At 41.9% G+C, this 23,488-nt stretch overlaps 2 protein-coding genes and 1 long non-coding RNA gene across 5 annotated transcripts in view; 2 read left to right on the forward strand and 1 right to left on the reverse strand.

The window, feature by feature from the left end:
- Positions 1-2,703, forward strand: part of AP1S2 (adaptor related protein complex 1 subunit sigma 2) — a 31,370-nt gene extending 28,667 nt beyond the window's left edge. For 2 of the 3 annotated variants that reach the window (XR_007905830.1, XM_051795054.1), the window contains one exon: positions 712-2,703. Coding sequence is in view for 1 of the 3 variants with exons in the window: in XM_051795054.1 (XP_051651014.1) it covers positions 712-759 (48 nt within the window). In the remaining 2 variants the exon portion in view is untranslated. Of the gene's footprint in view, positions 1-336; positions 520-711 lie in introns of those variants that run through there. The other variant, XR_007905833.1, reaches the window with a different exon arrangement.
- Positions 2,704-2,767: 64 nt separating this feature from the next.
- On the reverse strand, positions 2,768-21,512 carry ZRSR2 (zinc finger CCCH-type, RNA binding motif and serine/arginine rich 2). The gene is made up of 11 exons (XM_051795041.1): positions 21,418-21,512; positions 19,638-19,717; positions 19,393-19,489; positions 18,988-19,096; positions 18,587-18,673; positions 16,305-16,343; positions 14,093-14,208; positions 11,073-11,286; positions 8,777-8,832; positions 8,488-8,597; positions 2,768-7,833 (listed from the first exon to the last, which is right to left on the reverse strand). Exons 1-11 carry the CDS (start codon positions 21,462-21,464, stop codon positions 7,352-7,354), a joined length of 1,437 nt encoding a protein of 478 aa, XP_051651001.1. The 5' UTR covers positions 21,465-21,512; the 3' UTR covers positions 2,768-7,351.
- Positions 9,890-14,079, forward strand: LOC127474394 (uncharacterized). The gene is made up of 3 exons (XR_007905838.1): positions 9,890-10,815; positions 11,718-11,768; positions 12,668-14,079. It is a non-coding gene; the product is annotated as an uncharacterized LOC127474394 (long non-coding RNA).
- Positions 21,513-23,488: the final 1,976 nt, after the last annotated feature.

Raw genomic sequence — 23,488 nt, forward strand, 5'->3', positions numbered from 1 at the left:
CTGTGGAAATAATGAATATAAAACTGATGATAACCCTTTGGAATTTGGTATTAAACAACTTGCTCTGAATCTAAAAAAAGCTTTTTACTATTATAATTAACCTAAAACATTATGCCTGGTGTGGAATAATAAAATTCCTGTCTTAGAAATTCCTCTGCTTCTAAAAGGGGTGAATTTATTTGACACCAGGCATACCAAGGTACCTTGACCTGGTTTTATGAATTAAGCATGGGATCACTGTAAAAAACCCAGACTCTTTATAAAGAGCTTAAGGGATACTGTATCTTAGTTGCATCAGTAGTTTCATTCATACATTTATTCATTATTCCCTAACAGATTTTTGAGACCTGTGAAACAATTCACCACAAAAATCACTGACTCCATTGCAAGATGCTTCCCTATCCCTCCCCAATTCTTTTCTCTTTTACTTGGTTGTGATTTGTTCCCTGCTGATACATCTGAATTGTTTTATTTTTATTGCGCTTAAGGGCAATAAAATCTACCAGCTATTCCTGTGAACCATGACAATCTAATTAACAGCTCTGTGAAAAGTGCAGCTAATACCGTGTTTGCAAATAGCAGTCCTTGTATGTTTTCGTGTCTTTCAGCTTTTCTGTTTTAATTCAGCATCTTCCATACTAACCCATGTTCAGTGCTCCTCAATAGAAACACAGGGTTCATTTACTACTGTCTCAAATTTTCCCTCCGTAGGAAGCAGAGACCCCTCGTAGTGTACTTGAAGAAATCGGATTGACATAAATCTTCAGCTGATGCCATCTCAGTGTTTCATACTGTAAATGTTCACTGCCATCATTGTAATGTTTAGCTAATGGTGTAAGATGCTGTTTGTCAGTATTACTGTTTTGCTAAGCTGCTTCTTTCAGGCCTACAAGAAAAAATATTCTTTTTAAAAAGGGAACAAGAAACCGAAGTTCAAAATTTATAATGAAAGGGAATTAGATTTAAATTGACTCAGTGTCTCCCTTCACTGCATTTATAGGAAAATTGCATTTGACTTCGATAAGTGTACTGTTTTTTATAAGGAAACTTGACTTCAGGAAATAAATGTATTATTATGACATAGCATAGCATATCTAAATGAAAAGAAACTACACAGACAACTCCAAATATGAAATGTCATGGTGTGGAAATTGTGTTTATGCAACCAAAGAATTTGTTCATCTACATTTTAGTCACCACTTATGATAATTCTGCTTATTTCAGTTGTTGCATAAAGAATGGAAATATCTGTTAACTACTGAATTTTTCATTATACCAAAGAATCCTGCCAGGATCTGCATATCAAACTGGTAAACACTGTTAAGGTGATAACTGCTTTTTGCAAGAAAACTGCAAAGTGATTCGCTCACTAGACGTGAGGGTGTATTTTAGCGTAGCTACCTTTAGCAAAACTGTACAAGTTACTATACTCAAAAGGGAATGCATGGAGGAAAGAAGGAAAAAAACTCAAATAAGGAAACTGTTTTTAGGTCTGATATTAGCTTTCTCTGACCACGAACACAGGAAAGGAGGTCAGCTTTCTGACTGAATAGAGGGATTTGCATGATGAAAATCGAATACTTTCAAAGATGGGGAAGATGGAGTTTTACAAAAGGGACTTTTTATTATTTTCTTTCCAAGTTTACCAATTACTTGTATTTTTAGTGTTTTATAGTTAAGCTTCAATGGGTGTATAGGTACCTGTAGGAAAAAGAAAAGGCCACACTAAGTGTCAATGTCATTTAACTGCTTTTCTTGATTTACACCTTAAACATGGCACATCCCTTAGGAAACTCCTGCGTGATGTACAGTTGAACCAACTAATTTGCAGTGAGAGCTCTTAGGTATTAGATTTGTATAGTATATTCATTGCAAATGTAAACTGATATCCAGTAATATTTTGACACTTTGAGCAGACTTTCAGTAATTATAGACTAAACCTGCTTTGACTGAGGAAATTCCACTGACATGTGGTTTTGAGGAGGTAGGGCTGCACTTGGGAGCTGCCAGGTTCTGCTGTGTGTCTTCCTGCTCCCCGTGGAGGTGGGATCATCCCCTCCCTCCCCAGGAATCTCACTCCAGGAGTTGTGGCTCGTTCACTGCATAGTGCCACATTTTCACAAAGCTTGGCTCTGGCAGTGCTGATGGCAGCAGCACTTCCGTGGCCAGCTGGAGAGCTGGGCTGTGGGCTCGATGGGATCACAGTTAAGTGGCACCCAGCAGGAAAAGTGCAGTGTTGCCACTTTCAAGGCCCCTGATCCAGATCCCAGCATAAATGCTTGTGGCAACAGAAAGGCCAGCCAGGGCAGGGCTGTGTGTGCTACTCCTGTGGCAGTACCGGGGTGGTGCCTGTGAACTCGGGGCATTAGAGGTTGTCTACTTACGCCCGTTCTAGGATTTACACTTAGAGATTCCAGATTGCAGGAGACTGTTTTTGTCCCAGGGCATCTCCCCAGTGCACAGTGGGCAGGAATAGATGAGGGTGAAATCGCAGTGGAATGATCCTGTGTGTGAGATTGACTTAAATTAAGGTAATTTTACTTCAAACCAGAAACAATTTTATATGTATTAAACATGTTTTTAAAGTTTACACTGTCACTTGTATGTGCTTGGCTGAATTAAGCTTTCTTGTGATTGTGATAAACTGTTTGACCTCTGTCTGTCACATTGGTTTAGTTGTAATAAATGTCCATTTTTACACCATTGCTCTGTGTTTATATGTAATTAGTGCTGGTGTTTGCAGAGAAAAGAAGAGGCTACTCAGTGCTGGCTTAAAAAAAAAAGGGAAATTTTATTACAGTGCTTAACCTGTTCTTGAGCACTTCATTAAAAAATGTTGAGTATACTGTGTCCAAGATTAGTTATTTACATCCATTTAAATTGTACAGAAAGCAATAAATTAGCAAGTTTTTGGAAGGCTTACCACATTAAACATGAAATTTATTAAAGTGGATGTTAAATTGATGGGGTAGTACCACTTCATTTGGAAATTAAAAGAAACCACATGTTCAGAGAGAATTCTAGATAATACAGACTGAATATTCAGTTCCTTTCATGGAATTCTGAGCAAGTCAACGCAACATTCACAGTTGTGGTCTCAACCAAAAATTTCTCAGACGAATCTGTTCACCTTTCTAAAAGAACTGAACTGGTTGATGATGTCAGCAAAGCATGGGGAAAACTTACCATCTTTGGGCATTTCTGAAGTTATTTGAAATAAAATTTTGTTTCTTGAATTTTCTGTCTTGTGGGGAAGGGGTGGGGGGAGCTAAAGAATCAATTGGAATTTCTGGATTGTTTAGGCAAGTTGATTGTTGGCTTGAGTGTCTTCAACTTCACTGACTTAAGTCTTTACCTTGTGCCATGGATTATGCTTGTACAGCTTGCTTTGCAGTCTGTCTCATGGCTTGACAAAGACTGTCAATGTTTCATTGTTTTTGGTTTTTAACCATAGATACTGAATTCAGCTGATATATTGGGGTTTATTTTAATTACAACAAGCTGACAGTGAAAGCAAAAGGAGCTGCACTCTTCAGATGATGTAAGAAAATAAGTTAGGTTGTTAGGTTACTAACTAGCATAGACTCTCATCTTTCATGTTTTGAAAGAAGTGCTGATCCAGGACAGGAAGCAATAGCATCTTTGAGCAGGCTCTTGCATGTCTTTAGAAAAAACCTCAAGTTATTCAGCACACAGGAATGTCACTGGTACACTTGAGAGCAGTTTCTGATACAGTGAACGTGCTAACACAAAACTGGATCCAAGAGAGCCATGCTGCCACCACAGGGCATAAAGCTGGGAGAGGAGTCCCTTGGGATGCATTTTGGACAATGTGCCCTATACACAAAGGAAGGGGCCAGAGAGGGAAGGCCTTTCTGGGTACGCTTGTTCCCCTTCCATAAGAAATGCCATGCATTCAACACACAGACATGTGCTACCCCTCCTCACCCTGTGATGGGTGTTTGCTACTCTGGACAGGCAGGCAGGGAATGAAATCCCACAGAGGGGGCCAGCTGCAGCTGGAGGAAAGGCAGTGCTGCGAGGGGGCAAGCCCAGTTACCTGATGCCTTAACTCTGCTGGGCAGCAACAGTGCCTGTGCCTATGGGAATTCCCACCATGCTGCCACTATTCCCCTCGTGCTGCTGGAACAAGGCAGCCTTGCTGCCAGGTGGGCTGTTCCTATTCCCACAGATGGGCAGGAGCAGAGCTTGCTACCCATCCTGACTGAAACAGGGTGTCTGGCAGGCTCTGGCACTGCCACCCCCAACCTCTGCATAAACACCCGCTCTCAGAATCACACCAAAGCACCTCTGTGATCCCTGCAGAATTCACAAGTGAAAAAAACTATTTTGAAAGCTGCTGCTTTTAAGCAGTCATTAAAAAACAAACCCAAACTTGGCCAATATTAGTTCACTTTATAAGGTCCTTTTCTGTGGAATATGCAGAATAACACAGTGGGAACAGGCTATTCATTGCAAATTTAAATCCTTTCTGTGTTTTTCTGGGGCTTCACCCCTTTGGGAGAGAAAAGAATTAAACATTAAAAAACTTGTAGTCTCTTTGTCTCTCCAGAATAAATAGCTTACTCAGCTAATAATAAAGAAACACAAAACCATGCATAGAACACTACTTAAGGCTATGAAGCAGAGAAACAATACTGAAAAATAAGAACTCTGAAGTTAGAAAACTGGTTGGATCCCAGGTTTCATGCTGACAAATGCAAGCTAAATGTCAGATCTACAGCACTCAAATTCTGTGTAATAAACAGACTGCGGGTGACAGTGAAGGGTAATCACAGGTACCAGTCCTACACTGCACAGGTACAGCCAGCATGGTTGGGTCCAGACCTCAAGAAAAACAAGCTGAAGCTTCAGCCATGGTAGTAGCAGAAATAAAGTATATTTAAATTTTACATGCATCTCTGAGCAAGCCTTTTTTCTTTTTTTAATTACAAGAACCTTTTTTTTAAAAAAGAAACATACAGCCACTCATGTTCCCAGATGCGGTTATAAAACTGTAGGGACAAGGAGCCTAATTACCTGTGGAATTCTCACATGGGTGAGAGTTTGTACTTAGCTTCTAATCCCACAGAGACCTGGTTTGCTTATTTCACCCAACAGGTCACAGGTTCCCACCACTCACTCCACTACTTGAGCTCCATAATTGATTTTGCTGGGATAATGCTCCACCACAGCCCAGCCGCGTGACACGGGATGCACAGCATCTGCAGATGTCCCAAGGCAGCTCTCCCACTGGAGAGCCTTGGCCAGCAGGCTGGGTCAGCAGCACGAGCTGTGGGAAGCAAGGCATCCCCAGGGAAAGAAAGATACCAGCCTGCTGGTGACATCTCTGCACGTGGGAAATGCCAGTTCAGTTCTGCTCCAGGGAACTGAACCAGAGTTTGCCACATGCTGCACAAGTGACCACTGAGACAATTGAGCATCTACAGAAAAACAGAAACCTCAGGAAAAATCTGTCTGTAAGGTCTAGTCAGAAAAAGGTATGTTATGAGAAACTGGTGGTCACAAATTTCTCAAATGGAATTTAAAATTAGTGCTGTCTATCCTTTGAAATACACCTTTCAAAGTTATTATTTTAAAAGTTATGCTATTACAGCTCCTACATCTGTTAATAACTAAAACATTTAATCAAATTAACTAAGCTACAGCTCTGCCTACAGTTATGACAATATATAGTGAAAGTTGGGTTTGAACTGAACATCAATATATAGCACTTTTGTTGTATTACTCCATATTGGACAACAGTTACACATGAAGAAAGAAGGAAAAATGTATAATCAGCATGCTAGGTGCAGTATGCATTTAGAAAAGCAAAAATATATATATTATATCCAGAAGCAATGTTCACTCACTCTTAACTATCCTGGGGGGAAAAAAAAATTCTTGCTGTGAGGAATGCTATTGGTAAAGTTTGGATAATCCAGATTTTCTATGGTAGTGCATGTTACATCATTGGAATCTTAATGAATTCCTATTTGGGAGCACTTCACACCTACTTCAGGCTTCTAACTCCTGGGGTCTGATCTGTATTCTAAGGGCAGGAGCACAAGTTCTTTGGAGAAGCTAAAGAGAGGGAGGTATCTCTGCAGACCTGCACCTTCAGCCCCACAAACTCCTCTCTCCAAGCATCTGAGGTGCCCACGTTAAATACCTGAAGTTAAGCTGTAAGAAGTACAGTCCATCTAACAGCACAAATCTTTCATTTAAAAGTGAAAAAATATTTATAAGGATTTATCTAACTGCAGGTACTTTACTAATACAGCTGTCATTTCAAAAAGGTTTTGTCCCTGTAACTTCATTTTTATGTACCCTACTCTCCACCTTGGCTGTAGGAAAGCGAGGCAGTAGGGTGCCTAAAATTGTTTGTAAAATAAACCTAAAAACCATAAAAAGTCAAGTCCTCCTATACCAAAAACAAAGTATTCTTTCAGGTATAAAACCTTCAGTTTCTTCAGCCACTGTGCAACTGTTTTGATCGAGCCTTCACAATCACATTTGCATCTTTGGTTCCCAGATGGGACACTTCCACCCCTCCAGCACAGGTTAGGCAAGTTGTTTTCACCTACAAATGGTGTGCAGCCAAGAAGTATGTGAAGTATTTTCTATCCTCACTCAAGGATTACAGTTGCATGGTTTTCACTCTTACTTGGGGATTAAGGTACTGAATAAAACGATTGTTTCTCTGTGTGCTTCCCACTCGGTTTTAGTCTACTGCAATCCCTACAGGCAATTAGTCCAGCAGCTCAAGTCAGGGGAGAGAGAAAAATCCAACACTCATGACCACAAAGCTCCTACTGGGCAAGTACTGTACAATCAAACAGTGATGTCTTTGAGATCCCTTTACTCAAACTCATAATACTATTATATTTACTTTGTCTAGAAAGATTTCCCATAAACAGATGAAAAATACAAACGGCAGTTGTCTACACAGACCTCGGTCTGCAGCGTGCAGGGGTGTGAATTTACTGCACACTGGCTGTTCTGTACTAACTCCCTACAGGGACAGGAAACACTTAACACACACAAAACAGAAATAAGCATATACCAAAGAGGCTTTACTTCTCTATTTGTACTCAGTGTGTATCCAGGTGTTGCAGCAGTTCAGAGGGACAGAGTAGCTAGAGTACTTGACGTTCACACCTTCTATAGGACTTAAAACTTTTCATTTTCTGAAGCTTAGCACACAATAAACTAGGTTCCTTTATTAGGAAGAAACATTTTAATGTGCAAGAACACTTTATTTGAAACTCAAAATATATCTGGTGCCCTGTTGTAAAGATTTCTCTGTCAGATCTATTTCTGTTCAATTACCGCTTTCTAAAAGTAACTCTCACTTTGTTTTGGGAGTTTCACTATTTTTTCCTCTGCTGCTTGATCTCTTTTTACCCCTGCTCCTGGATCGAGAGGAACTCCGGCTTCTGCTCCGACTGCGAGTTCGACTGTGACTTCTGCTGCGACTGCGGCCTCTCCTCTTTCTCCCCCTGCTGTGAGACCTCCTCCTCTCCCGGCTCCTCGACCGCCCCGAGCGGCGCCGCCTCTTGTTTTTGCGGCGGTTCTTTTTTCTCTCGGACTCTCCATTTCTCCGGTAAGAATGATCTGGGCTCGGGCTGCCCCTTCTCCTGGACCGGCTGTAATAGTCATCACGATGGCTTGATCTGTTTCTCCTTTCAGAGTTTTTAGACAACTGATTAGTCCGTTCAGGAGAAATACGTATGTCTCTGTTGGCCTCCCAAAACTCATTGTTTGGGTTTTTGAATACGTGAAGAAAGTTGCAGTGTTTCCCTCTTGGACACTTCTGCCTTTCAAATAAGCCTGCAACAGATTAGGGTTTGATTTTTTATGAACCAGATCATCTATTAAATCTCTTTCTTCATTATGTACCTACTGAGGGGAAACTTAATAAACCGAATTTTGCTTCTCCAAACAGAAAAACATGCCTCTGACCACCTATCAATTTAATTCACACAAGATTAATTTTCCTTGTGTACTTTTCTTGGAATTAACTTTTTAACAGCTATGAAGGTTGGGTTTTACCTTAGAACAAATTTCATTTTTCATTTAATTAAATTTCATTTATCTTAATCTAAGGGTGTAAATCTAGATAAGTTAAATGTGATAGCTACTGCTAAGAACTGTTGATAGTTCAGAAACTGCTGCTGCTTTTCGAGAGATAAAGTAGTACTTCGTGTAGTTTCATCTTAAGATTATTATTTCCAAAGCTAGAATCTAAACTTTCTTTTCCAGTCCAAGGTAAATCCACTAAAACAATTCAGGCACTTACATGCCATGGTATAATATTCCTTTTCTTTCCTAGATCTACACAAGCAAGTTAGCACATGTGTCTTCCGAACGGACATGAACTACAACATTAGGCAGATCTGAAAGCTGCAGACTAATCCTTCTATTTCACTTCCATTAGTACTCTTTGAGTAACACTCCTCTTTTCCAAGTGTTTACATGACTCACCACAAATAGCAGTTTTCCACCTCGTCACAGGACAGAATTCACAATGAAGCTGTCTGCCTGCATACCATCGTCCACTGAACAGGGCCAGGGCTGCCTGACAGTCCTTCTCTCTTTAAAAAGTGAAACGACACACAGCATTACCATCACACAATCACTTCAGACATCACTTACCAATTCTGGCCTCCCGTTACAGTATGAAAATGAATCACATGCATTATATAAACACTTCTTATTCATTACTCAGCGCTGGAGTTTAGTTCTAGCACTGAGTACGACTGCGAGTACTTACGACTGGTACTGGACGTAGACATTTCCTCGCAGGTGAGGCTCATAGTTGCAGCTGACCTGAGGGGATGGAAACACAAAGTCAGTGCAGTGGAAGGTTTATGCTGTACAGCAGCTCCTGCATTCTGATGGGCCATTCATTTATGAGAGCTCATCCATATCAACTTAGATATGATTTTCTTCTGAACACTTAGTTTTAACCAAAAAAAAAAAAAAAGAAAAAAGCCCTTCTGGCTTATGTTTGACTGTTTCCAGCATTATGCTTTGATTAACTCTGGGACATCGGCTTCACTTAGCCCACAAGACAGTTTATACTCCATTGTCTTGCACTTGTCTGGGCCAACCCTTCTGTGCAACAGACAAATCTGCTCTGAAAACAATTAGTAGTATCCTCATGTGGAAATGTGGGATTCATTACAGTAAGAGACTCTTTAGAGCAATTTACCTTCACAGCATCCCCATGAGATTGGTTAGAAAAGCTGAAGTCACCAGCTTTCACTGTATAGGTTCTAAAACACCATTTTTTGTAATAATTTAGCATTCAGAGTATAACTAAAGCTCTTAAAAAATACACAAATTACCTTCCAGAAAGCTTGCTGCTAATTACAAAAGATTCTGATGGGCAGGCCCAGGCAGGTGGAACACAGTTCCCCAGGGCAGAACTGTGATCCCAACCTCTGTTGCCCCCAGGCCTCTTCCAATATCTACACAAATGAGGCTAGCAGCTCCTTTCATCCCTGAACCCTGACTGATCCTCAGGAAATATTTCTTTGTGCACTGGATCAGGAAAGGGCTTCAGTCACAACAACAAGCAGTTGTATAATTAAATATTACAGGAAGGAGTCAAACTATTTGAGATAAACAATGTCAACACAAGAACAAGAGAGAATGATTTTGGCGTAGACATTTTTGGGTAGGAAGAGTGTTTTATTAGGATCTCCCAGACTCTGGAGCAGCTTCCCAGAAAGAACAACAAGAATAAAACCTTGGGCTACACTGGAAAAAGAAATCAGCTGAAAGAGGGGTGTGTATAATCTGATTCTAAACAGTTGCAGAGACTCAGCTCACTCACAGTTAAGATCCCTGCAGCCAACATGTCATTCTGAAGCATATCTAATGTAATGAAAATGTCCATAAGAATCACCTTGTGATTGCACAATTGCCTTGGAAGCCATGGAATGCCACACAAACAGTCATAGGGACCCAAGAAGGTGCAGCTTAGCAGAGCCACACAGAACGATGATACAAAGTCAAGGACCTGACTTTGCTGGTAAGACATTTTAACCCACCTCCATAGGGAATCTACATCCCATCTTCTAGCACGGACTACAGCTTGCTGATAGCCCATGAGTCAAAATATGGAGGGGATACTCCTCCAAACAAGTGAAGGTTTCTTACTTATAAAGCTCATTACACAACTATTGAAAATTCACTCTACTTTCCTCTTTCTTGAAATGCTAATACCACCTCAGTCCCAAGGCAGCTGTCAGTAGATGGAAACAAAAGGAGAAAAGGCACCATGTGCCTCCTGGTGACTGCAAGAAAACTCTCAAGAATGGCAAGCAGAAAGGGATGCTGCAATAGATTCTGATACGAGGAGATTTCACCATCCCAGCTGCATAATTTGGGGCAACATGGGACTGTTAACACACATCGTTGATCTCAGTGGTCTCCATTTACAGATCCCTGTTTTTCCCCATAAGAAATCACAATATAAGTGGGAAAAATTCAGTACAAAACATTCAGCAAACAAAATACACAAACTAAGGATGGATGACAAATCTAAACACCATTTACATAACTTACCTTTTTATAATTCTTCCTACTGGAATACCTACTAGCTTTTCAGTTCTTTGTAATCTGATTTTATTTTATCCAGCCAGTCCTAAAATGACATTGTTTGGGTGTACACTCCAAATACACTTCATACCCCCACTATTTCATTCCTTAGGCACAAATACAGTAGCTCAGATGTATTTATACTGTCTAACCATCTCAGTGGACCCTCTGGGGCTTAGCACAGGATAAAGAAAGGACTGTGAGGTAAGTGGGCTGTTGAGCAGTGTGAAGAACTTGCAATATAAAAGCACAAGCTTTTATTAACAGTTCAGGGGAATGGGAGAGAAGATTCACCCAGAGGAAGACAGTGCTCTGTAACAGCAATGGCAAGTTTACAGGTGACATGAGAGATGTACAGTTTGCTGTAAGGACACTGTAGTTTCCTAACACACACAGGATTTAGCTGGGGCACACTGGACAGAATTTTTCTTAAGGCTTGTAAACCACACTTAGATGCATACCTTGAACTGAACAACCTTCCCCACATTCTGAAATTCAGGGAGCACGTCCTCATAGAACTCCAGGAACTGCTGGTAGGTCTCCTCATCACTGTACTCAAGACTTGCATCTGTGTCATAGTCATCCCTCCGGCACTGCTCCATGCCAAAGGTGATGAACATCCCTCGGACGAGGAGTGTCTTGCTGGATGTTGGGTAGTTATGCTTGCGAGAACACCTGGAGAGTAGTAGAGAAGAAAGAAAAGTGGAAGGATTGGCACGTACCGCAGAAAATGCATTTGTTGAAGCTTCAAACACTTGCCATTTTCAGTTACAGTTATTATAAAAGAAAATCCATTAGTGGGAGATCAGCGTATTTCAATTAGTAAACCAAATCTTTTGGAGTGAGTTTGCACATAATCTTGATGCTTCCTGCCATGCACAAATACATCGTTGCTTAAGAAAGTGTATCTATAAAAGCTATAGATATCAGTGTCACAATGAGAGCTAAAGTAATTTCTTTTAGGCTACTAGGGTTAAATGTGTTCCCAATTTCTGAAGGGCTTAAAAGATTGCCAGTATTCTTTCTACAAATTCATCCTAAAGCAAATCCCTGCTCTTCTTTCCACAAACTAAATAACTTTTACTGAAATTGTTCTCATCATGTAGGGAGGGAGAGAGGGCGTGAGGGAAGGACAGCGTGTTTAGACCTGTGGTTGGGTAAGTACAAGACTGCTATTTTCCACTTCTAAAAAAAACATAAAATAAAAAAACTCTTTAAAGTCAGTCTTATCTTAGTCTGCATCCTCTTGGCAGCCATAAAACTATTAGGTCTCCCTCACCATCCATCATATTCAAGCTACCTCCCTCACATGCTGAAATACAGTTCTCCCCCAGACACCTTTAGATCCACTAAGAACACAGATGTTGGCCTCCACGTTTATTTCACTGTGCTCTATGATCTCCATTTCATACTTCCCCAAGCAACTGGGTCATGCACTCTCCAACACATTTCTCCTTTTCAAGACATGCTCAGAAAAATATCCAGACTAGTCTGCCCTCTTCGTCTGGCACTGGCACAGCACAGACAAACTGCAGGGAGGTCAGGTCTCAAAATGGGCAATTCCAACCTAGGCTTCGGCTACAAAGTGTCTTTCTGCACCCAGTCAGTCAGTCAGTCACCTTCTGGTTGACACTTTAGACTTTAAAAAAAAAGCACCCTATCTCCAAACCCAAAACTAAACCAGGAGACAATTAATTTGATGATTATTATTTTTTTACATTTGAGAAGCTGCCTCCTTTTCCTGTCCAATTTGAATAATAGAACTCAAAATACTAAATCCAACCAATACTGCCTGTACACAAAATGACTACAGCACGTGACAGAACAAAAGGAAATTAATGACCCAAAAATCCAGTATTACTGCAAAATATTAGGGTTTGAATTAGAGGAAATGGGTAATAGTGAACTCAGCCAGTTTTAGCTTCTTCAAGATACAGTGAGCTTTGACAAGATTCAGCAATTATTTATTGGTAACACTGGCTCTTAGTTTACCCCAACTGCTTCCAACCCATCCTTCCAGTCCTTACCCTGGCTGTACCTGTCCTTCAACTTACAGACAGCACCAGTGGTTAAAATGACCAGAATATGAAGGAAGCAGGTATGGGAGGAGAAAGAAGGAAGATGGAGAGGTATCTGAGATCAACAACTATGGATGAAAGAAGAAGGGCAGAATATGATGTTTCTCAGTATTTGTTTTCCAAGCATTATTCACAGTTCAAAGCAAAGCTGAATTCTGTGCAATCCATAAATAATCCACGGAGGTTACCTCTATTAAAAACCACTGAAACAAAAATACTGCAAAGACCTAGACATTTGAAAAGCAAAAATGGTGTCTGCAGTGAAATAGCTGGCCAAATCTTTATTATGGAATTAAACACATATTTCAAAATAGAAAAAAAAGATGTGGACTTGAAGCTTTCATACAGTTGAATTATCACATAATTATCCACAATATACATCACACTGAAACAAATTACTCCAAGGATAAAGAAAACTATGATAGCTGGACCACACACATTTCAGTGATACAAGTTAGTAAAATAGCCTTATTAGTTTATGCTGAAGATTCATGTAATAGATATCAGTGTCCTTCCCTGCTAAGATGTTATTCCTCCTAAACACAACAACAACAAAAAAAATCAGGTATTTTCTAGTCAGATGCTGCATTTGGGTCATCATTGTTCCTGGTCACTGATGAACATGAACTCGTACTCCATGAATCTGTTTGCACTTTTGGCTTTCTCTATGTCCTCAGGCAACAGGTTTTGCCATTTGTTTCATATGAGAAGTCCTTTCTTTTTTGAAGCCGGTAAACACTCAGAAACACCTGATGAAACTGCAAATAATCCTTTCCATCCTACCATGAATTTCCTGTTCATCTACCACAGCCCTCTTCCATCCCTTCTTTCAAAAGAGTCTAGACTCAGTGACTTCTCCTACAGAGCTGTTGCTCATCTCTCATCATCTTGTTGTCCTTCTCTGGTCTTGCCTTTTACTATACTTCCCTCCCCTATCAGTGTACAAGACTCAAGAACTAATGTATCACACACTTAAATAGTGAGAATTCTGGAAGCTTTCACAACAGTGCAGATTTACCTTAACTTGCTTTAGTCCATTTGAGATTTGATTTTATCTTTTAGACAATGCAACGTATGCAAAGTAGACAACATAAAAAAATGAAATCTGACATTTCAGGCCTGTACTAAGAATAAACCAAATATACTCTGTCTGAATATATCTGTGCATGTGTCGGAGCTAAGGAAAACTAAGTCTGACCAATGTAACCAGAATGCACCAGCAATAATATGCCATAAAAAATAGCTCAATCCAGCCAGGCAATGCTTCTGCTCTCAATCCACATCCAAATATATGAAAGTATTTTATACAGCAATTTTTCTTCAGTTTGCTTATGACCTAATGAAATTGCCTCCCTTTCATCTCCCCAAAACACTTCTATGCTGGTAAATATTCAATTGATTACCTGTCTCCAAATCGGCAGGAACCTGTTTTAATATAGAAGGGGCAATTCGCTCTATCCTTCTCTGTTCCCAGATTCTCTGGGGGCTCTGGGTTATGCCAACTCACACCATTCTCCAGCTGTGGAAAAAACATTAAAATACACAGAAGTTAGAAATGAATAAAGAAAGGGAATGTCAAAAATAAAACTGACAACTGAATTCACGTGCAATTATGAGCACTGGGCTGCTACAAGGCAAGCTGAATCTATTTAAAGCATTGTTTTCAAAGCTGCCCAGTGCCTTGGGCAGCTTTATACACCTGTGCCATGCTTTAGCCCCAGCCAGACACCAAGCCCCACACAGCCACTCATTCACTGCCCCACCAGCGAGATCAGGGAGAAAGCAAGAAAGGTAAAAGCTGGAAAACCCATGGGTTGAGATAAAGACAGTTTAATAGGGAAAGCAAAAGCCAGGTACACAAGCAAAGCAAAACAAGGAATTAATTCACTGCTTCCCAAAGGCAGGCAGGTGTTCAGCCATCTCTAGGAGAGCAGGGCACCATCATGTGTAACAGTGACTTGGGAAGACAAACACCATCACTCCAGAAGCCCATGCCCTTCCTCCCTTTTCTTCCCCCAGGTTTATATACTGATCATGGTGTCATATGGTCTGGAATATCCCTTTGGTGAGTTTGGGTCACCTGTCCTGGCTGTGTCTCCTCCCAACCTCCCATGTATCGCCAACTTCCTTGCCAGTGTGGCAGCATGGAAAGCACAAAAGGCCTTGGCTCTGTGTAAGCCCTGCTCATTAATAACAAAAACATCTCTATGTTATCAACCCTATTTTCAGTGCAAATCCAAACCACAGCCACGCACTGGCCACCATGAAGAACATTAACCAGCCAAAACCAGCACAACTGGGAGATAGAAAGCTAGGACTATTTACTTGTTTGAGCAATAGCTGAAAGCTCAGCAAGCTTCGCATTATTGCTGTTCTGTGCATCTAGAAAAGGCTAAAATAAAAACAACATGCCAAAGGCCAGAATTTAAAAAAATTAAATTCATAGTTAGCACTGGAAGTAAAAGTGCCCATACCGGTCATTTTGGTCCATTAAGATTTCTATCATTCCAAATGGGCATACCAAGTTGCAAGCCTTGACTGACTACAACCAAGACACACATTTTAAAAAGGGAATTTTCATTCTAACCAAGTAATCTGTAAAGCTGAGTGGCTTTACAGTTCTCCTTATTAATCAACTGAAAACTGTTTATTTACAAGCAGCATTTGACCCTGCGACCAGTTCTGTTCATGACTTGCAGCCACAATTTTCTCTCACTAGAACAGCACTGTTACTTCAGCAGTAACTGAACCCTGAACTGATACTATAATGCAATCTCTTAACATACCACATTTCTGCCTATTCCTTTGCAGACATGGCTGCTAATACATCTTGAGCTCTGGACAGGTAGCAGTTCAGAGCATTCTTCTACCCATATTACAAAATAGAGTTAGATCCCTACCTAAGGAACTGTTTAAACATGATTTGGAACCAAATGTAATTATGGCGATCAACACACAATGGATTAACTAGGTTAAAACTTATTTTTCAGATTCATGCAGTGGTTTAAACAGAGCTAGAATCCTCACGAGTTTAATTTTATGACAGAGATAAAAAGCCAAATTATTCTTTAAGGCAATTTCTAAGATTCAAATGAAAACTGCAGTTTTCTTCGCTACACACTGCCAGCTTGTGATCCATGCTCTTCCAGGCATCTGAACAGTCAGCTTCTTCCTCCCCTACCTTTTTCTTTTCCTTAAGAATCTGTGCCCTTCTCTACCACTGAATCCTCTTATTTAGAGCCTGCCATCTGCTTAAAAAGACAAGTTTGTCTTGCCACCCAGGACTGACAGATTTATTTAGAATTACAATTCACAAATAAATCATCATGCACAGTGTTTTTTAACAGCATACAGCAGTATTTCCAGGTTCATTTTGACTCAGATCTCCTGAACAGTCATCAGCATGCACAGCTGCACTGCCACCAACCAGCCAGAAATATGCTTAATTATGTTCCACCCAGTAAATAATTGTTTACAGCTCATGCAAGCCACTATATATTAAATTTATTCAGGCCATTAGGTTCTCAAGAGCAGATGGACAGCATGCTAGAAGACAAACACCGGATGGAAATTAAATTACTTTTCAGTTCTTTTTCAAAAAGTCTCTGAGCATACCTGGCTTTCAGCTTGATCCAGCATCCTCTGCACAGCTGCCTATAAATGGTGCAAACACAGGACTAGTGAAAACCCTGAGGACACGCAAAACATCTGTTGTCTTTAGTTAAGAACCTAATTTACAATACTCAATGATTATGCACAATGAAAGTTTGATGGGGTTTGCTTTAAAAACAGGAGATTTACTTTGGCTCTGTAGCAATTCATGTACTACAAAGTTGTTAAAGGATACATCAGACAAGACCCTTATGTAGATGATTTTCTAAAGTAAACAATGGACATCTTAGAAGTTTAATTTTCTTTTTTAAAACTGTCATTGAACTACTGAATATTTAAATGTATCTCCTGCTCTAGCACACAGCCTGGTTACAGGTAAGTCCATAATTGTTTAGTTGCACTAAACTTTTTAACTCAAGCATTCTATGTAACACACAGAAAAACACAATGCTCAGTGAGTCTCTGTTAAAGCAAAAGATGTAACTCTTAAGAAACCTAAACATCATAAGTTAACTGTATTTAGCCTTCCAAATACAGGAAGACAATGAGGATATTCTTTCCCTTACTTCTTCTAACTGGGCTGAGCAAAACTATATCACTCTCCAAATCTGGCTGGAAATTGGTTCTAACAAATTATTCTAAGAAGTTCAAAGAAAAAAAAGACATTTAAACATAATCAAAACAAGAAAATATGCTAGCACTGTTCTAATTTGGAAGAGAATTAATTAAATTAAAAAAGAGCAAATAAAAATTAAAAAATGCAATCCAAGATGAGAACGCAGAGAGCATCTGGTACTAATCATGAAGAATGTCAGATTTTATCCATCCTATTAAAGAAAACCAAAACAGAACAAACAAACAAAAAACCAAACCACATAAACAGAAAAACAAGTCAAAACAAAAAACACAAATAAAGCCCCAAACTACCACCAGTCACGAAATCAAAAAATCTATTTTTTCATCTTAGGGAGGGAAATCAGTTTCTTTTTTAAATCACTGTTAGAATTTGAATAAACTGCTGTTTCAAGACACAGGCAAAATCAATGAAACAACTTTCTGTTGCTGGAATGGGTGGCTCCACTCCTAGCTGGGTAATCAGTTTCCCTCTGGCTGCCTGTCAGTGCCCTCTATGAGCCAATTTAACTCACTAACACAGTAAACTCAGAAAAACACAAAGCAAACAAGCCAACAAGGAAGCAAAAAAGAAAGCAGCTTCCATCTAGTTCAGAGAACCAAATTATCCCACTGAGGGCTTGGGCAAACCCAGGCACTAGGAGAGAGAGAAGGAACAAAATCCTGCTGTTACCATGGTTCAACTCTCTTTGAACTATATCTCAACCTTAAATCAAGGACATGAGCATCCTTTTCTCTCCCTATTCTGCAAAGAGAGAAATGGACTCAACACTAGAGGAAGTAAGACAGGAAATACAACAACTGCTGTTCTTTGGCATTCCTTGTGCAAGTGTTACATCATCAGTGGCACAACCAGCTATTAACTGCGGGAGACAGAACTATCTGCTCATGGCTCCTCTCCTGCTGTGGTTACCAGACACAGTAGCAAGACATCTCCCAGTGAAATGACTGGAAACTTTTGTGATTGTGGAGAATCAAAAATGACCAAATCCTAGAAAGCTGCAGTCACCCTTCACTGGGAATAGCAGGCCAGTCCTCACACTGGATTTCTGTACAGGACATCTTACATCCAGGTCATTGAACTTCTAAAACTTAAGAAGAATGTATCATTAACAGAAACGTCATCAATGACTTGTATCTTCCGTATAATTTTTTATTCCACCCAAGGAGCTCTGAAAAAAGATACGTCCTGTTGGATGAGTCAGGTAAAGAAGAGCTGTAACACATCTTTTGATTAAGAACTGTGTTAAGGAACAGCAGCAATGTACTTCCATATTCCATATCCTCTTTGGGCATTTTCTTCAGCACTGAGTATGTTCAACTGAGACATTAAGGAAGGACCATCTTTAACACATGATGCAGAAAGTGCACAGATCAGAACCTGCATTGGCAGTGTGCCTTCATATTTAATTATGTAAGCAACTACATACTCTGGACAACCAGATGTGTTAAAACAAGTTACCCTTTATATGGATCCATTAGATGCTCTTTAACAGTGATTAACAGTTTCAGGAAATCAAAAAGAATGGAGTAACCAACACATTTATACATTTGCTAATTATAACAAAATCCCTCTTCAACATGCATAACTGTTGCATTTCGTCATGTAACAGGATATGTAACATGTTTATCCTCCCACCACCAGGAATCACCTCTCTCTCTTTCTTCTCCTGTTGCTTCTGCTGGGCCACTTCTCTCTCTTTTCTTTGCTGCTCTTCCCATTCTTCTTTGATCTTCCTCTTTATGATAAAAAAATTAATTATTTAAGGAAATAGTGCTTTATAATCCAAGTCAAAACTATCTTGTTTGACCAAAACAACTCTTTGATCATTAAGTTTCCATCCAATCACAAGCAACTAAATCTCTGGACAAAAACTTTTAAAGAGTTGCTGTTTTCCTTTTCAATTTTGCTCTTCTAAATGAAAGACAGAAGAGCTTGTGCTTTCAAACACACAAGGATCAAGAAAAACAGGTCCATGATAAAACAGTAAGAATATTACCCTAAGTCTACCTTATTTCCAGGCACAACAGTAACAGTCAGTTTATACATCACCTCTTCTTCTTCTTGTCGTTTTCTTGCAGCCTCTTCTTTTTCTTTCTTTAGCTTGAACTCTTCTTGGGCCTTTTCTTCTCTCAGCAACCACTGCTCATGTAGTTTTTGTCTACCAAGGAAACCAGACACTACTCAGACCCTCCATTTAATGAGTATCCAGAACTGACACGATTGTCATGTACACAATTAAAATTTATTGCTCCAGCAATAACTGCAGCTTATCTAATCTTCCTTAAAAGAGAAAATTCAAATGGAATTATTCAGGCATTAGAGAAAATAATGGTGTAACCTGAAATATTAAAAAATATTCTGTTTTACAGAATATATTCAAACTTTTCAAAGTATAAAAATGGAATTGACTACTTAAGTGTCTACTGCATATATGCCATTTCCAAGATTTTTCACCTTTCTGCCTCAAGTTTTTTTTCTTCTTCTTCTTCCTCCTCTTTCTCCACTTCCTCCTCTTCTTCCTCAGACACAGATTCATCTTTTTCTGTAGCTTCTGAGAAAAAAACACAAAACAATGCATCTACATAACTGGATGCTACAGCCAGCAAAGGATACACAGAATTATATCCTTAAAAAAAAAAAAAAAGAAAAACCCCAATCACTTCTAGTTCCACTGACAGCATCAAGCACTTCACAGTTACCTGAGTCCCTTAGTTTGGCAAGCGCCTGCCGCTTTTTTTTCCTCTTCTCTTTCTTCAGAATAGCTCTGTACTTTTGATGGCTGAAGATGAGGAACATGAAGATGAGAAAACAGCCAAACAACTAATTTTTACTGTCATACATGCAATTAATTTCCTTCAGCAGAAAAAAATCCCACAAAATGCAAAATTAACAGCCACTCGTATGAAACAGTAACTCTGCAGCGGCATCTGACATGACAATGAAATCTGTAGATCTGTGGCTGTGCTCTTAGAGGTACACATGGACAGCAGCAACAAGACACCACACAGGGTCTCATCCTTCTTGAGCTCTGCAGTGTTTGACATTATCACCAACTTCATGAAATCTCTCTCAGCTCCTGAAACTTGGTCACTAGGTCAGATCAGGGAGCAAAACTTGGGGATCTTCTACCCTCCAATTTTGGCATACCTTTCAGCACATTCTAGTCTTTTTCTGAAATTACAAGTTTTCTCTCATCTCCCTTGATACTCTCCACTGGCAACAATCTCAATGCACAGATAACAAAACACACACCACACCCCCCCCAATGCTCAGCTCTGCTCTTCTGCTGCAGAAGCTTGGCCAGACTCTCCCTTGCTTGTCTGACAGCTCTGCATGGCTGCCTATAACCAGCACCATGTTTGCACTGTGGTTAAAACCCCTCTAAGTATCTAAAACCTTTTCACATCAACTGCTTTTCTGGCAATTTTCATTCAAGGTCCCTCTTCCATGCCAGTTCATACTGGAAAAATAGGAGGGAGGGACGATCTCCAACTTCTGTCATTGTGCCACACCAAACACTGCCGGGACATTAAAACCTTCCCATTTTGCAGTGTGTAATTTTAAAAGATTCCACAAGCATAACTCAGAACTTCACCAGCATCCCCAATCCTTCTGTTCAGGGCTGCTCACATGGTCACCACCTGCAGGGGTGCCATGGTGACACCAGGGTGGCTGTCCCGGGAGCAGCACTGCCCTCAAAAGCACTGTCCCTACATGGGCCCTCTGACCTGGTCAGCCTGGACACTCCGTGTCTCTGCCTGAAATGGACTGCATCCCTCAGCAGGTGCCTGGAGATGAAAGCAAGAACCTCCTTCCCAGTTCCCACGCTTCCTTAGGCACTCCTGAAGCCCAAGGCAGGAAGGGGGAGAACAACTCCCCTCACTCCGGGGCCAGCACAGCACACCGCTGAGGCGCACGGAGCAGTACCGCCCCAATAGCTCCAGGGCTGGGCTTCGTCTCCCCCTCGAGCCGAATGGCATTGGAGCACGGCCTTGGCAAAGAGCTGGACACCCGGGCCGGGGGCTCCCATCCCTGCGGCGGGGCCGGATGGGGCTCAGCCCGGGCACGCACATCCCGCAGCCTCCCCGCGCCTCTCATCGCCACGGCCGCCGCTCCATCGGGCAGTCCCCGCCCCGCGCGGCTCGGGCGGGCACGGCGGCCCCGCTGCCCCGGGACCGGCAGGGAGCGGCCCCGGCAGCGCCCCCCGCCCCGCCTGCCGGCTGCCCCCACGGCCCCGCTCGCTGCCCCTGCACGGCCGCGCTCCCGCCCCGCGCCTCCCGGCCCCGGTTCCCCCCGCCCCGCGGGGCCACGGCCGCGCCGAGCTGCGCCACTGCCGGCCCCGGCCGCGGGGCGGCCTCAGCCGCGCCCCCCGTGCGCCCGGGCGGGCTCGGCCGGGGCGGGGCCGCGACCCTCTGCGGGGACCCGCGGGCTCTTCCCCTGCCCCCGGGGGGTCCCGGCCCGGCCCGGCCGCGGCCTCACCTCGGCTTCCCCAGGGGGGGCTCGGGCACCAACATGGGCGCCGCCATCTTGCGGGGCCGATGGGGCGTCACGTGACCCCGCGGCGGAAGGGCGAGAAATCCCTTCCGGCAGCGGCGCGAGCAGTGGGGGGGGGGGGCGGGGCCGGGCGGCCTCGGCCGGGGCCGAGGGGTGGGAGGGGGGACGGAATTCCTGTGAGCCCTCCTGTAGGGAGCATTCACGAGACAGGAGTGCGTGGGAAAGTACCACTTTAAATTCCAGTTTACCAAGCTTTCCTAAAGACCAGAAGCGGTGGAGTGCACTGAGTGTTTCGGTGCCCCAGGGATCACAGAATCACAGAACGGGTCAGGCCGGAAGGGAGCGCAGGGGGTCACCTGGTCCAACCTCCCTGATCAGGCAGGGTCGTCCCAGAGCACGTGCCACGGGATTGCATCCAGATGTTTCTTGAGTAGCTCCGATGAAGGAGACTCCACAGCCTCTCTGGGCAATCTGTTCAGTGCACGGTCACCCATGCAGTAAAGAAGTTATTCCCTATATTCAGGTGGAATTTCCTGTGCGTAAGTTGCTGCCTGTTGCCTCGTGTCATTATGGTTGACACCACTGAGAAGAGCCTGGCTCCATCTTCCTGGCACCCCACCTTCAGATATTTATAGACACTGATGAGATCCCCTCTCAGTTGTCTCTTCTCAAGGTTGAACAGGCTTCCTGATTTTCTGGTGATGTGTCGTTTTCTCAGCTGTGTGGAGTAACTGGGTGCCAGTGGTGCAGTGCCCGAGCTCGCCTGAGGTGTTGCTGCACATGGCAGTGCCTGTGCTGGGTGATTGTCCTGGCTGCCAACAACTTGTGCTCTGTGAGCTATCTTGGTTGTGTTGGGAGTTGTGGGAATGTGGGGTGTTCCCACACATTCCAGAGTTGAGGGAAGTCATGGCTCCAGTGCAGCAGCATTAGCACACTGGACTGGTACATTGTTCAGTTTAACTAACACTGCCTGTCACGAGGTGAGTTTCCAGTGTGTCTCTTGGCTGCCATGAACGTGGGGGATAAATGGCTGCCCTGGCCCACAGCCTGTCAGAGGTGAGGGAAGTCACAGCTCTAATGCAGCAGTGGCAGCAAACTGGACTGGTACATGGATCAACTGAACTCACACTGCTGATACACTCCCATCATTGTCTCTGAGGCATACACCTGACTTGATTATAAATATATTTCATGGCAGGAAACAAGAGTTACTCCTCACAGACCGTTGTGGATACAATGGGTGGAAATATGCCAGTTGTCAGTAATCAATTCCTCAATGACACAGTGATAGATTGCAGCCTTCAGAGACAGAGTATTTGTAGGTTTTATTTGGGCATGTTTTGCATAGCTATTAATAATGTACATTGTTGATTAATGTCTAAATTATTGTCCTAAACCACAATGTAGGATCTTCTTTCCTATATCCTGGGGGTAGTATATTGCATAAACCATCTGAGCTGCTGGTGGTGAAGCACACCACAGCAGGCTTTGTCAAAATCTGACTAATTGACTGTGCTGTTCATTAACAGCATAATGAGTATCCTCTTACTTATTCTGAAGCTCGGTGAGGTTATTCAAAGCAAGCATGTGACTGCTATAGTCAGCAGTTATATTTGCTACCTGACCAATGAATATTCAGCCTGTGACCTCTCTGCTATTACTGAACCACGTGTCAGATCCCAGACTGTCTTAAAATGTTAAGGAGTTACCACTATTACTTTTACTGTTTCTTATGCAGAACATACATGTAAAATAACATACAATTTGCTGCTTCTTGGATACAGAAGATGGCAGTATTGTGCATTTTACAACTGTTGAACCATTGACACCCATGAAAATTTTGGCAAAAGCAACCAGATGTTTTCCATAATCTTATTTCATTAGGAAATTGCAACTATAACTTTTCATCCTCCTTTCAACAGAGTAAGTGCCATAATATTAACCTTCCCTTAAACTATGTATGAGTCAAAATTGAGAAATTCAATCATTCCTTTGATTGGTGTGCTACATTTCATCATGGCATTTTCCCAATGTACTTGGGGAAGACACCATCTGA

Source organism: Manacus candei, unplaced genomic scaffold (genome assembly GCF_025592945.1).
Source record: "Manacus candei isolate 608988 ecotype Guabito, Panama unplaced genomic scaffold, ASM2559294v1 h1tg000041l, whole genome shotgun sequence".
NCBI classification, from domain to species: Eukaryota; Metazoa; Chordata; class Aves; order Passeriformes; family Pipridae; genus Manacus; species Manacus candei.